The sequence below is a fragment of the Megalobrama amblycephala genome, linkage group LG22 (genome assembly GCF_018812025.1).
Source record: "Megalobrama amblycephala isolate DHTTF-2021 linkage group LG22, ASM1881202v1, whole genome shotgun sequence".
Lineage (NCBI taxonomy): Eukaryota > Metazoa > Chordata > Actinopteri > Cypriniformes > Xenocyprididae > Megalobrama > Megalobrama amblycephala.
In genome coordinates this window covers 27,302,498-27,317,548 of record NC_063065.1, presented here as the reverse complement: position 1 = coordinate 27,317,548, position 15,051 = coordinate 27,302,498, and the positions used below count along the sequence as shown (strand labels likewise).

Genomic DNA, 15,051 nt, shown 5'->3' with positions numbered 1-15,051 from the left:
GAATATCTTATCAATAAACACTCGAGAATTATGACCCTTTTAATTTTATTGTGCACATTATTATTATATTAACATTATTATCATTCGTAGTACTTTTTAATGTCACTATTGTGTGTATTGCCAATATTGTATGTTAAAAATCATGCCAATAAAGCACTTTGAAATTGAATTAAACTGACTGGTGAGATCTTATGTATCTAGAATATACAATTTCTGAAGGGTAAACTCTAGATGGCAGTCGGTCCTAATTTTACATTAGGATATATTCATTATTTAGAATGTGTTGTACACATTTGTTGTTTCACTGTAGTAAGTGATGCTGTAAATTTATATAAATGTATATGATGTATTATGTTTATATGTAAATAATAAGTGTCACATTTCCACGTTTCTATTTAAATGAATGCCCACAGTGTGGAGACCATAGTCAAAATGTATGTTTTTATGAAATGTCGATGTCATACTTCAGATATTTCAGTTAATTAAATAGCCTACATATTATATAAGGTAGGTAGCCTATCATTGCCTACACTAAAACGATATGTTAGAAAAACAATAATTTCATATAATATTGTGTAAATACTATAACATCACACAGCTCTCTATGTCTGCTATTATGGAAGATTTTGGTGTTTTCATCAAAACAACAACACTCTGAGATGATAAATACATATATCTGACGTCTAAAGTAATGGCAAGTAATTGAAGTATAATTTCCTACCATAATCTCGTTTTATGAGAGGTAGTAGGTAAAATAATTGCATCTAACATGAAGAAAGAAAGGAGAAAAGTGAAAGACCAGTTTAAACAGTGCACACCCAAGTATTCTTCCCAATCTCATTTTCTATAAAATACGGCAAATATAAAAAGTTACATACAAATAAATTTGTTATTGTGGTTTCAATATTAGTTTGTTGTGAAGGACTTTTGTTTTGAAATGTAGTCGAACGCTTATGTATCAGGAAATGGAATCCTGAAATAATTGCGCGAAAAGCAACGAAATGACAGCGCGAGTTAGAATGGCTGAGAATGGAGCACAGGTACATCTGACAAATCAGTTCACATGAAAACTTTCAGAAAACATACAATTAAATGATACATTTTAATGTATGCTTGAGTGTAAAACCGACTGAAACCATGGAAACATGAACTATTTCTGTAGATATACATTAAAATAGGTTCATTCAAATGACCATGACAGTGTTTTTAATCAAATCTTTGTTGATGTGGAAGTACAAATCGAGGTTCAGACATGTTCATGCATTATGTTTGATTTGGGTCGTACAGTAGATAGTTCTGGCAAGCCACTTGCTATGCCTTATTTGCAGTAAACACCAATGTTTGTGTTTTTCTAGCTTGTAAGCAGACTTGAGGGGCGACAGTCATTGAGGGACATTGAACCCAATATATTTCCTGTCGATGGCGGTCCAGGTCAAGGTGCAGTAAAATCAAACTGACCCTGCATGTATTGAATGTTATTTGAATTGAATTACCCATAACACACAAGTTATGGAATTGTTTTAGTCCAACGTCTTGTTAAATGAAAAAAAGATACATTAATTACATCATCACATCACTACTTTTGTCTAAAATGATAATATTGGACATATTTGTACTAAGCCATCAAATGTCCACCACATTGTTTGCATAACATAACTACAAAAATAAATATTGACATCAAAACTTAAGATCGGTTAGAGCATTCTGAGAAGTAATGTGTTCTTCCATCATGATCCATAAAATGAAAGCTAAATTAACTATAAATATGAGGTATAAATATTTTTTTATTTTTATTTTGGATGTAATGTTTCTGGAAATGCCTCGTATGTTGTGTATATGATAACATTTAAGGGTAATATACTGTATACTGAAAAGCCATTCATAAGCTTAATATACCAAATGCTTAAAATACTGTCTTTTTGTTGTTACCACATTCATTTGTAGATTCAGTGAGAAAATATATTTATGATTACAAATTTTAATGTTAGGTGCGACTAATTTCTTAAATCTTTGTGATTAATTGTTCTTTCAATGTGATTGGACGGATTTGTCCACAGCCATCAAAATGTCCACAGCATTGTTTTCACATAACTTTATAAATAAATATTGACATCAATATATCGGATCATTTAGATCATTCATAGAAGTGAACATCATCTGTAAAATGATAGCAAATGTAATAATAATATGATGTATAAAAAAATTATATAGGTGGCAGTTGAAACATTACTGATATCATCTGATGTTTCTGAAATACTTCATATGCGTGAACATATTTCTGGGTAATACATACTGAAAAATGTTAAAAACTACACTTTTAATTAAATTTTAGTGTGTTTTTATACATATATTTTCTCTTTTCCCAGCTTATTATGTCGAGGCAACTATAAATAAACCACTCATAAGCTGAAGAGGGAGATTTTTTTTGCTCTTTTTTTTATCATTTAATTATAATAATTATCATTATCACACACACACAAAAAATATAAAAATAAAAAACTGAACACAACTGTTTGCCCATCCAATGGTATATGGGGGAGTTTTCCAGAAACTTTTTTGAAAAATATGATTGCAGTACCATTTGGTGCCACTAGTGACATAAAAATAACACACTTCACCTTTAAATTCAAAATAAAAGTCTTCATACTATTTGCTATCTTAATTCAAATTCAGCAATTGAATAGAATGCTGCAGTAATGATGTATTTTTGTGGGGAACCCTCAAAATTCTCTTTTCAGTTAATTAAATTTTTTGAATTTTGAAACCTAAATAATACAATCGGCATAAGTAAAAAGCTGAACATAGGCCAGGGGTGGCGAACGTCGGTCCTGGAGAGCTACAGTCCTGCAGAGTTTAGATCCAACCTTAATCAAACACACCTGAACAAGCTAATCAAGGTCTAAGGGTTACTAGAAAGATACTGGCAGGTGAGTTTTTATCAAGGTTAGAGCAAAACTCTGCAATACATGGATCTCCAGGACTTAGGCTTTTAACGAACTACACCAAGGTCGTATGACTTTAACATTACCACTATTCCCCGTGAACCGGAAGTTGCAAACAACTTTTCTTCGGTGTTTCTTTCGACAACTCTTTCAGTCTCTATTTAAAAAACAGAGACGTTTGATGATGTTTAATGTTCCCAACAACCTCTGTAGACCGATTTAGCCACTTGTTAGCAACTGCCCTTTTAAGACAATTAAAAACGTAAAAAAAAACAAAAAACAAAAAAAAAACATTAAAAACCGTCTCAGGTTATGACTAACCCTGGTTTCATGAGAAGGGGAACAAGGCGCTGCGTCTTGGTATTAGGGCTGTCAAAATGGTTGAGAAATTAGATTTAAATTTTTTACTTAAAGTACACAAGTCAATCCACACAAAAAAATTGTTTGGCTTCGTAATATTTAATCAAAATCTGAAAATGCTCCTCCCCTCTGCAATGGTTCCCCTTCTCTAATGACATCAGTTTGACGACTTGGGTTGAAATTGCTTAAACCACTCCCCTCCAACCGTTAGTCTGCTATGAGAGAGATGGAGAGGAGGAGCGCTAAAGTAAAACTCTGCCCTCTATTCAATATTCCGGAGAAAAGTCGTTTACAACTTCCAGTTCACGCGGACTTTAAATATTACTTATAATCTGTCATGACATGATTGTCTTTAAAAAAAAAAAAAGAAAGTGCATGACGTTTAAACTAACATTTATTAATCAAATATATTTTTGTAAATTGGATAAACAATTATAAAAAAAAAGTTATCATATAATTTTGCGTAGTTTAAAGGTGCAGTAGAACGTGTTTTCAAAAGATGTAATATAAGTCTAAGGTGTCCCCTGAATGTGTCTGTGAAGTTTCAGCTCAAAATACCCCATAGATTTTTTTTAATTCATTTTTTTAACTGCCTATTTTGGGGCATCATTAAATATGCGGCAATTCAGGCTGCGGCCCCTTTAAATTCTCGTGCTCCCCGTCCCCGGAGCTCGTGCTTGTCTTAAACAGCATAAACAAAGTTCACGCAGCTAATATAACCCTCAAAATGGATCTTTACAAAGTGTTCATCATGCAGCATGTCTAATCGCGTAATTACAGTATTTATTTGGATGTTTACATTTGATTCTAAATGAGTTTGATAGTATGCTCTGTGGCTAAAGCTAACATTACACACTGTTGGAGAGATTTATAAAGAATGAAGTTGTTTATGAATTATACAGACTGTAAGTGTTTAAAAAATGAAAATAACAGCAGTCTTGTCTCCGTGAATACAGTAAGAAACGATGGTAACTTTAACCACATTTAACAGTACATTAGCAACATGCTAACGAAACATTAGCCCTAGCTCCAGCCGCCGCCGAGCCCTCTGCTCCAATTATGACAATTCCCTCCCTGCCTCCCTCTCCCGCCTCCTCCCACAAATATCACTAAAGCCCCTTCGCCCAGATATCATGTAATCATGTCTCCACCGATCATGTCAGATCCTGCCCCCGTTCATTGGTCCCTCGTCATTGCTCCTCCTCCGTCTCCGCTCCGTCCTCCGTCCTCGTTCCATCTTCCTCACTCCCCCTGCCTCTGTTGTCTGTCGTCTGTGTTCATTTTGGAGCCCCGGCTCGCTCGGTCGGCGGACTGGTTCCGCCATTGTCCTTGCTTGCTTCGGCTTCGGCTCCTGACCCGCCATGGCTGCCCGCTGCAGTCTGATGTCTGCCCGCTGCATGACCCGCCATGGCTGCCCGCTGCACCTGCCCGCCATGTGCAGCCCCTACGCCATCCCTTCAGCCCTGACGCCATGGCTGCCTTCAGCCCTGACCCGCCATGTGCTTCAGCCCCTGATGCCTGGCTGAACCTGCCCTGGAGACTGGCTCCTCCCCTGCACCAGCTGATCTCCAGGGCGCCCGCCCCCCTCCCGGTTGTTTCATCTACGCGCGAGGACGCGCCTATATGTCACAGGGGCTTCATAAGATCCTCCTGTTCTCCATGACTCCCGACCTCAGCACTCATCACCTGCACCTGTCTTTGTCTGCACTCCATATATTGTTCCCTTCACTCCTCGTCCGTTCTCTGTTTGTGTTAGATTTGCCTGTTTGTTTGATTAAAGTGTTATATTATTGTGGAAATCTTCGCCTCATCTACACCACCATACCGAACACCTATTTTTGGGGCATCTTTTGCGCCGAAGGCTGCGGCCCCTTTAAATTCTCGTGCTCCCCGCCCCGGAGCTCGCGCTTGCCTTAAACAGCATAAACAAAGTTCACACAGATTAACCCTAAAATGGATCACAAGGTGTTCGTCAGGAGTCTAAATCGCGTAAACAATTTATTTGGTGTTTACATTTGATTCTAAATGAGTTTGATAGTATGCTCTGTGGCTACTAACATTACACACTGTATTTATAAAGAACGAAGTTGTGTTTATGAATTATACATGCAAGTAAAAAATGAAAATAACATGTCTCTGTGAATACTAATAAACGATGGTACTTTAACTTTAACAGTTAGCAACATTCAACTAGAAAGACAATTTACAAATATCACTAAAAATATCATGCATGGATCATGTCAGTTATTATCGCTCCATTTGCCATTTTTCAATTCCTTGCTTGCTTAATTTTTAGCTTTGCACATCCAGACGTCCTGCCCTTGTGCCCTTGTGTAATGCCTTGAAAATGCTGGCATATGCAAATATTGGGGGTATACATTTTAATATCCCGACTGTTACGTAACAGTCGGTCTTATGTTGAGATTTGCCTGTTCTTCGGAGGTCTTTTAAACAAATGAGATTTTCACAAGAACGAGGAAACAATGGTGTTTGAGACTCAATGTATGTCATTAACATGTACTGAACTCTTGTTATTCAACTATGCCAAGGAAAATTCAATTTTTAATTCTAGGGCACCTTTAATACAAATAGTCGAAGCGCCGATCACACAGACTACATTTTTGTGTTTAAAAACATGAGATGCAGTGGAAGTGGGTTCAACTGGATATACTAACGAAACATTACGGCCATTTCACACCTCGAGTGTGAGCGGCGCGTCAGCTTCACATCAGTGTAACTACATCGTCACTGCAGCTGCAGACATGCGCGAGTATTCACACTGGAAGCGTTTGTACAGCATCCCTGCAGCGGCTCCAAGATACATATAAAGTGAGCATTTCTTTACAAAGACAACTATAAATTTGTTTTTATAAGTTAGTCATTTAAAAACTTGATAGTCTTGAAAGTTTGTTAACATGGGGAGGTGTACAACATTCACATATTTTCATCATATTTTCTTTTTTATAATACACCATACTTTCACCCAAACTGAATAATTAAAAACAAGTTTATCTTCTATAAATATTTTTGATTCTTAATTTTCTTTTCTGACATACTCCAGTTCTTGTTAAAACACACTAGACATGCTTATTCTGCGCATTTTGAGCAGTTTTTTTGTGAAATCATATTTATTTTGTCCCATGAAAGTGTGCTTTCACTTTAATTGAGCAGCAGCGGCGCAACAAAAATAGACGCTGAAACCCCCGCTTCACTGCTGCTCACGCGACACTCCTGCTTGACGCTCACGTGCTGCTCCTGCTCCCAGTGTGAACGCAGTCATTGATTAACATGCATGCCGAAAAAATATGCGATGCTCATGCGCCGGTCACACATTTGCAGTGTGAAACGGCTGTTAAAATGCAACAATCATCATCATCACATCTCATGTACCACTAATAAGGCTGCCTGAAGCACATCTACAATTTGAATGCACTGTTTTTGCATTTAAATGTGGATTTTTATTTTAAATTTGACGAATATTTTACATTTGAATTTTAAATTAATCACACTTGGTATTGATGCTATGGGGAACGCCATCAGCGTGACCAGTGTCTGAGGCGTGTGTAAACAAACGGCAGTCCATAATGTCACACGTGGAGTGCCCATGAGTATAATAGGGCACCTGAGTTACTCGTCATCAACTCTTTTGTCTGTAGTAGACACGCAGACAGGCCTGAGGAATGGCCTCAGCCTTATACAGCCTCAAGAGCAGAGCTCTAAGGGGAAAATACCCAACATAGCCTCAGCTATGTCAGACATATCTCACCAGTATTTGACAAGGCTCTTAGGAAGCAGCCTACCGAAGGGGAGCTTCTACTCCATTTTAACAACCCTAGAGTGACTAGGGCAGAATAGCTCATACCATGACCTGAGGAAAGGCATTTCTCCTGGACTAACTTTAGTTAATGGCTAAACTATAGAATGCTACAATGATAAGGAGGGACGCCATTTGTGATCCACCTCTACTCATTAGTTTGTAACACTAATCATCACTATAAAAGCATCCCACCAAAGGGGAGCATGCATTTCTTCTTCAAGACCCATCAGAAGTCGGGGAGGGAGTTAAACAAAACATAGGGACTCTTGTGAATTGCCCATCATTGTTCTGTTCACCCTGCTCTACCTTAAGGGGTACTTGAGCAGCCTATCAAAGGGAGCATGCAAGGTGCTAAAAACCTCAGTAATTTGCGCCTCCCTTTGGATTTGCCACTCATTAAAGTGTGAGAATACATCCTTACCCTTTACTCAGGAAAGAGAGGCAAACGAGAGCGGGACATAGTGCAGTTTGCCCAATAACTCTCATCACCCAGGCTCTAAATCCCAAGGAAGCTGCAGGGGAGACTAGACTCTACTTAATGACCCCAGTTTAACTGGGGGCAAGCAACTCGTACCCTGTCTTGTTTCAAGGTACTCTATCTAAGACCCACAATAGCTAGCATTTCATCTTTTTGTTTTAGCACTAGACCGTAGTATGCAACAGATAACAAGGAGGGACACCCCACAGGCAAGCTTCCTCTACTTATTAACATTGTCAAACCAGGGCTATAGTAGAGTAGTAGTTTGGGAGGGAGGTAAATGAAGTTGAGGGAATCTATACTGCCCTACATAATAGAGGTCTGCATTCCCGCGGCTCTCCCACAAAACCCGATCAGATTTCTTGCTGCGCGGGATTAAATCTCTGAATAATAGACGGTAGTGGTCGTAACTCTAGTGTACTTTGGATGGGAGTGGGCAGTCTGACAATAGCCTGGCCGTCCCGGCATCCTTTCCCAACAGCGCATCTGCGCTTGAACTTGAAGTGAGCAAAACTTTGTGCAGTGGTGGCATTCACACAGTTCCCAGTTCCCTGCCCTGAGCAACCTGGCAAGATATGTTTGCATCCCGGCCACGAGTGCACCTTCAGAGAGAACATTCAGCCTTTGTGTTCGGATTTTGGAGGAGAGACATTCTGTTCTTGCTTGGATGTTAAAAAAAGATTTAATTTTGCAGTACAGCTAGTAAGCCAGCAGTTTTTCGTTTATTCATATTTTATACATAGTTTATTTAATTTAGCCTATTTTTCTCTGTGTTGTTTTTACTGTGTTGATAGGATCATAAGACAAATAACAAATAAAAGTCTTGTTTAGGCTAGCCAACATTTATCCTCAATCACTCTCTCTTTAGGGGAAATTTAAATGTGAGGGATCCATCAGGTCAGCAAGGTCGGCATTATTCTAAATGGATAGCGGGTGAACACATAGTGAATTTTAAGCAGGAGCGGGTGGGTGCAGAATAGAACCTTTGCAGGAGCGGGACGAAAAAAAACAGCCCTGCGCAGACCTCTATACTACATAACTCCGTTCACCCTGCATCAACCCTAAGAGGATAACCTTCAGCCTTCACAGACCTCTCTTCAACCCCCCAGAAAGGAATATATCTCCTGAGGGGAACGGAGACAATGGAGGAGGCAAATCAGTCAGGTTGGAAGCGGCCACAGAGCGGCTTTCTGAACCGTCATTAAATCAACATAGCAGGAAAAGCCCAAAAGGGAAAAACTCCTGTCAGGCTCCTCCCTAAGATCCGCCTACAATCCCAGTGATCCTGAACCACGAGGTGCAGATGCTCGACTCTCATCCCTCAAGAGAGAGTCAAGCATGGGTGGAGCTTCCCACAGCGAGCACATCGCAAAGAATGCATTCAGCTCTCTTGAGAGCTGAACGCACTCCATGCAAATGTTAGATTCTTATCTCTAGATGGAATCAAGCAAAAACAGAATTTTTATCCCTCGAAAATCAAGCAAGAACAGAGCTTCTTGCCATGAATGCAACTTAATGAGCTCTTCCAGCTCCCTGGATGGTCAAATGCGCTTTGAAAGACTCCTTTTTTTTTTTTTTTTTTTTTACACGTGCATACAAACAAGCGGCTTCTGAAGACAAAAAATAATGACATGTAACTCAGCCACCTTTTATACTCATGGGCGCTTTGTGTGTGACGTCATGGGCTGCCGTCTGCAAATGATTATTGGCATTTGTTTACATGTGCTTCAGACACTGGTTACGCTGATGCCATTTGTCTACATGTGCCTCAGGCACTGGTTACACTGATGCCGTTACTCATAGCGTAGTCTCGCGTAGCCAGACCTTCAGACTGATGGCAGAAGGTCTGGACTCCATTGCAGCTTTCATTGGCTAAGGACCAGCCAAGAGGACGGTTCGTGGGCGTGACGTCTAAGGCTGCAGTAGGGGCTGGCTGGAGCCTGAGGGGGCGAGTGGTGCTCCACTCAAGGGCGGAAATACATCACCTCCACTAGTGGAGCTAGCTACAGCTATGGCCACTGGGCACCTCAGTATTGCGTCATTTAATTACTGTATTTGCATTATTGTAAGGGTATGGTTTAGGGTTGGGGTTGGGGTAGGTGTAGACGTTAATAAAACACAGATCAATATTGCAACATTTAATTACTGTATTTGCATTATTGTAAGGGTAGGTTTAGTGTTGGGGTAGGTGTAGACGTTAGTAAAACACAAGTGGAGGTGACGTATTTGCTGTTAGAGAGTGGAGCTCCACACGCCCATGGTCTGCAGCCAGACTAGGGCTGGGCGATATATCGCATGCGATTGTCACGCGCATTTTGTCAGTAAAGCCGGTTCCCTGATTGCCGCTAAATCGCCATCACCTGCTTTCAAATGGAGCGGCGTTTAATAAACAGAGCCGTAGTTCACTGATAAGCTACGCAATATCGCATTCATTATCGAAGGCGATTCATCTGCGATAATGAACGCGATATTGCGTAGCTTAGCAGTGATCTACGGCTCTGTCTATTAAATGCCGCTCCATTTAAAAGCAGGTGATGGCGATTTAGCGGTAATCAGGGAACCGGCTTTACTGACGAAATGCGCGTGACAATTGCATGCGATATATCGCCCAGCCCTGAGCCAGACCCTTCTCAAGGCTGAGACTACTCATAGCATCAATACTGGTTGTGCCTCATATGTCCTGAAAAGTGAAGCTGCGGGCTCTTTGATCGCCCCCTGGTGGCTGCAGGGTCATAAGCCAAATGTAAACGAATGGCACTTGATTCAAAATAAAAAAAATAAATTACACTTCCAATAACATTTTCTGAAATATGGTTTTGGTCATTTAAGGTAGTTATCACGCTGATATATATGTTCAATTGTTCGTTTTTGTAATAAGTTTGATTTTAGCTAGCAATATGATGCTATAGAAACGGGGCGTGTCGTTATGATTGACAGCTGTGACTGACAGCTTCTCTGAGGACTGTCGGAGCTTCAAGGGGAGATTGAAGATATATATCTAACTATTAATTTTCGATTTCTGTGATTTCGCACCGACAAAATGAGTTGTTCAGCAGTAAACTGTACTAACCGACCTACAGGATCTGATGGATCGCTGAGCTTTTTTCACTAATGTTAAAAGCTTTATAAGCTAATTAATAATTGTTATTAGCTAATATAACATGCCTAACATTAGCGATGAATGGAAAAAGCAGGTGATTGTTATCTGGCAGTTATTAATTATTTTTATGGGTATAAAATAATAATTAGCAGGACAAAACTAATGATAGCCTACTCTAATTAATTATAGAGCACTGTCTACAGCAATCGATCACCAGTAACGTTAGTTCAACTTGATTTAAAATGGCAGGACCGTTTCTGAAATTTTAGAGTTGTTCCTAGTGGCATATTATTGAGTTTATCTATTGAATTTGCTGTTTCAAAAATATTATTGCTCTTGAAACAGAATATTATTTTACAGGTAGAATTTTAAATTGTGTAGGCTATAATTTATATATTTAAAATACATTGATTACGATATGTTGTTTTGACCAATTGTAGTTACCACTTTTCTTTTTTTTTTTTTTTTTTGAAAACGAACAATGTACATTACATAAACATTCAAATAAATGTAAATTCCTCTCTGCCAGATGTAATTAAGCCATCGTTAAAGCCAAAATATAATATAAAATAGATAATAAAACAAATAGGTGATCTGATTTTAATGATGCAGACGTCTGGGTGGAAGTTTGATACCGCGACTCTGCCTCCGGGCTCCACTGACGATTCCTTCTTTGCATGCCCAGGCTCCAAACTGACGTTTTTGCGTAACATTCAGTTCTTCAATACAATGGATGGAGAATCGTCTAGCTTTTTTTTACAGTCTATGGTCAATTCCAAGAAACAGTGTCGAAGTTCCAATTTGAAAGGGAACCCAAGTGACTTCAGGATGATGGAACCTGAAGTGCGGAAAATTGCTAACTCTTTAAAAGATTTTGGTCTACAAAAATATGTCAACCTTTCGGCAGTATTAAAGTTCAAAGTGGCCATGCTATGTTCCTTTAAGTTCATAATTTTATTTTTTTGAGTTTTCTAGAACATATTCACATGATTTAAAGTTCAAAAAAAAAAAATTTTTTCATATTGTACATTGCTACAGCACCTCTTTTCATCCTCTGAAATGTTCTGTTTTTGCTCCTGTCTCTTGACCTTTCCAAAAAGCCCAGTCAAATAAGGCTTCTGAGGCTTAATTTGTGGCTGTAAACAGTGTAACATTTATGTAACTATGGTGTCCGTTTTGGAAATCCATACATTTTTTTTTGCCCTTGCAGTGAAAAAACAGCATCTTCTTGACATAACGAAATCACTTACCCAACTGTTCTCATTATGCAAATATGTAACAAGGTGATGTATTCATGGAAATAATAGCAGGACTGCAAACTAGGTGTTTTCAGGCAAGTGTTTTCTGTTTAAGAGATTACCTTTCTTAAGACTGTGCTTTGTATCTTTGCAGATCATTTACATGCACAAACAGCTATATTATACACTAAAAGAAATAAGGCATAACATGTGCCCTTTAAATCTCAATTAAATTCTGCATTTTTATAGGGGATGTCGTGGAGTTTCATGGTATGGAGGGCACAGGTAAGACAGAAACCTTGTACCACATGATCATCTGCTGCATCATGCCAATGCAGAATGGAGGTCTGGAGGTCGGGGTGGTCTTCATTGACACGGACTACCACTTTGACATGCTGCGCTTAGTGAGCGCTCTGGAGGGACGTTTGGCTGAAGACTTAAAGGAGGGTGACTGCTCTGAAAATGAACCTGAGGAGAGGGTACGTTCATGTCTGCGTAGACTGTCTGTAGTGCACTGCAACAGCTCAGTACAGCTACTCCTAACTCTGCACTACCTTGAAAACACTTTCTCCAGCCAGCCCTCTCTCGGCTTGCTGGTCATCGACAGCATCTCTGCATTCTACTGGGTGGACAGATTCAACGGTGGCGAGAGCACTGTCTGTCAGGAGGCTAACCTAAGAAAGTGTGCCGAGTTGCTGGACAGACTCCGTAGAAACTATGGCATCGTGATTTTCGCCACCACTCATGCCATCATGAGGAACTATGGATCTGATCCAGGGGTGTCAGATGTGCCCGGTTCATCATCATCATTATCGTCATCTCGCAGGTGGAGGTCAGCTGAAAGCGCTACAGACTTTGACAAGCCCTACCTGTGCAGAGCATGGCAGAGAATAGTAACTCACAGGATGCTGTTCACTAAAAGTCATGTGTCAAAGGACCACAAACAGGTTTTCTCCACAGCATGTACCAGCATAATGACCAAAGGTGTCAAAAGATGCTCGTTTCATGTCATGGAAGACGGTATTAAATTTATATGTGACAAGTGAGCATGTGCTGAAAGTCTCAGCACAGGACACTTGAACTTTTGGGTTGTCACAATTATGAGGGCTACTTGGCGAAAGAAAATTGTCCTAAAAATGTCCACTTATTGTCTGTCAATGTGTTTAATGATCAGTGCAATACGTTTTTCAATTTCCTTACTATGTTAATACAGAAAGCTACTTTGATTTATGGTTTAATTGTTAGATTAATGGCTAATGAAGACATTACTGTACCTTTCTTAGAAAAAAATAAATGTACGTTTTTGTCATTGACTACGGAATTTTTATTCTATTTATTACATCAATTTAAATTTGCAAGTGTTTGCTAAGTAAATCATCACTAGTGTACTAATCGTAAGTGTGTGCATTAGATGCATTAGTGTGCTGATACTTAGTGTTATGGATTTGAACAAACCCCTAATTCTTAAAGTCAGCATAAAACTGAATTGCAATAGTCTTTTTTCCCCTATTGACAGCTTCTTGGACGAAACGGCTACTTGAACAAGAAAGAATGTAGGGTGGGACTTCATTTTGATGATCAGGAATTGGGATTGTGATAGTGACCTTGTGTTTGCCATGTAAATAGCCCTGATGCTAACATGGTGTTAAAAACAAACAATTAATCAGGAATTGATTAAATCGTTGTGGTTTGCTATTGCTATGATCTCATGTTAGTGACCGGTTGTTGGACGTTATTGTCCTGCCCTCGTGCCAGTAAACACGTCATCAGAGAAAAGAAGAGATGAAGCTGCAATTAAAGGGTTAGTTCACCCAAAAATGAAAATTCTGTCATTTATTACTTACCCTCATGCCGTTCCACACCCGTAATACCTTCGTTAATCTTCAGAACACAAATTAAGATATTTTAGTTGAAATCCGGTGACTCCGTGAGGCCTCCATAGGGAGAAATGACATTTCCTCTCTCAAGATCCATAAAGGTAATAAAAACATATTTAAATCGGTTCATGTGAGTACAGTGGTTCAATATTAATATTATAAAGCGACAAGAATATTTTTGGAGCGCAAAAAAAAAACTAAATAACGACTTATTTAGTGATGGCTGATTTCAAAACACTGCTTCAGGAAGCATTGGAGCACAGATGAATCAGCGTGTCGAATCTGCTGTTCGGAGCGCCAAAGTCATGTGATTTCAGCCGTTGGCAGTTTGACACGCGATCTGAATCATGATTCGACACACTGATTCATCTGTGCTCCGATGCTTCCTGAAGCAGTGTTTTGAAATCGGCCATCACTAAATAAGTTGTTATTTTGTTTTTTTGGTGCTCAAAAAATATTCTCGTTGCTTTATAATATTAATATTGAACCACTGTACTCACATGAACCGATTTAAATGTTTTTAGTACCTTTATGGATCTTGAGAGAGGAAGTGTCCATTGCTCCCTATGGAGGCCACAAGGAGCTATCGGATTTCAACTAAAATATCTTAATTTGTGTTCTGAAGATTAACGAAGGTCTTACGGGTGTGGAACGGCATGAGGGTAAGTAATAAATGACAGAATTTTCATTTTTGGGTGAACCAACCCTTTAAGGGGGAAGGGAATTGATTTGATTAAAGACTATGAGGACACTTGAATGTAAAGAAAAAAAAGAAAAAAACGATGTGCACGGATAAATAATTTGTAATAAATGCTGCAATATTCAATTAAAAGGAAGAATTGTCAATTTTGATTTCATGGTGATTTAAGCATTAAACTTTGTGGACTATTTCTATGAATGATATCTCAAATCATGCAGCTTCCAAGCAACGATTCATAAACCATGCTAGCAACCCATTTTAGGTACAAAGTGCTGCATAGCAACATGTCTATCAAAGGCCTTGTTTACACCAAAGATGCGTTTTTGATTGGATTACAAGTGGACGACTGTGTACAGGTGTAAACGGGGTCTAAAATGTTTTGAGTTTGTCCACTTTCTACCACTTCCAGAGGCAGTCAAAAACACATTGGACTGGATTGCTTTCGTAGTATAGACGCTCATGTGGTCGAATGCATTCAAACAGACACAAAAGACCTCCTACTCTCCGCCTACTGACCTAATGCATAAACATTATAGGAC

At 39.1% G+C, this 15,051-nt stretch overlaps 1 protein-coding gene across 1 annotated transcript; it reads left to right on the top strand.

Moving 5' to 3' along the window:
- The first annotated feature begins 950 nt into the window (after nucleotides 1-950).
- xrcc2 (X-ray repair complementing defective repair in Chinese hamster cells 2) lies at nucleotides 951-13,764 on the top strand. The gene is made up of 3 exons (XM_048174686.1): nucleotides 951-1,040; nucleotides 1,356-1,437; nucleotides 12,185-13,764. Exons 1-3 carry the CDS (start codon nucleotides 1,002-1,004, stop codon nucleotides 12,979-12,981), a joined length of 918 nt encoding a protein of 305 aa, XP_048030643.1. The 5' UTR covers nucleotides 951-1,001; the 3' UTR covers nucleotides 12,982-13,764.
- The last annotated feature ends 1,287 nt before the right edge of the window (nucleotides 13,765-15,051 follow it).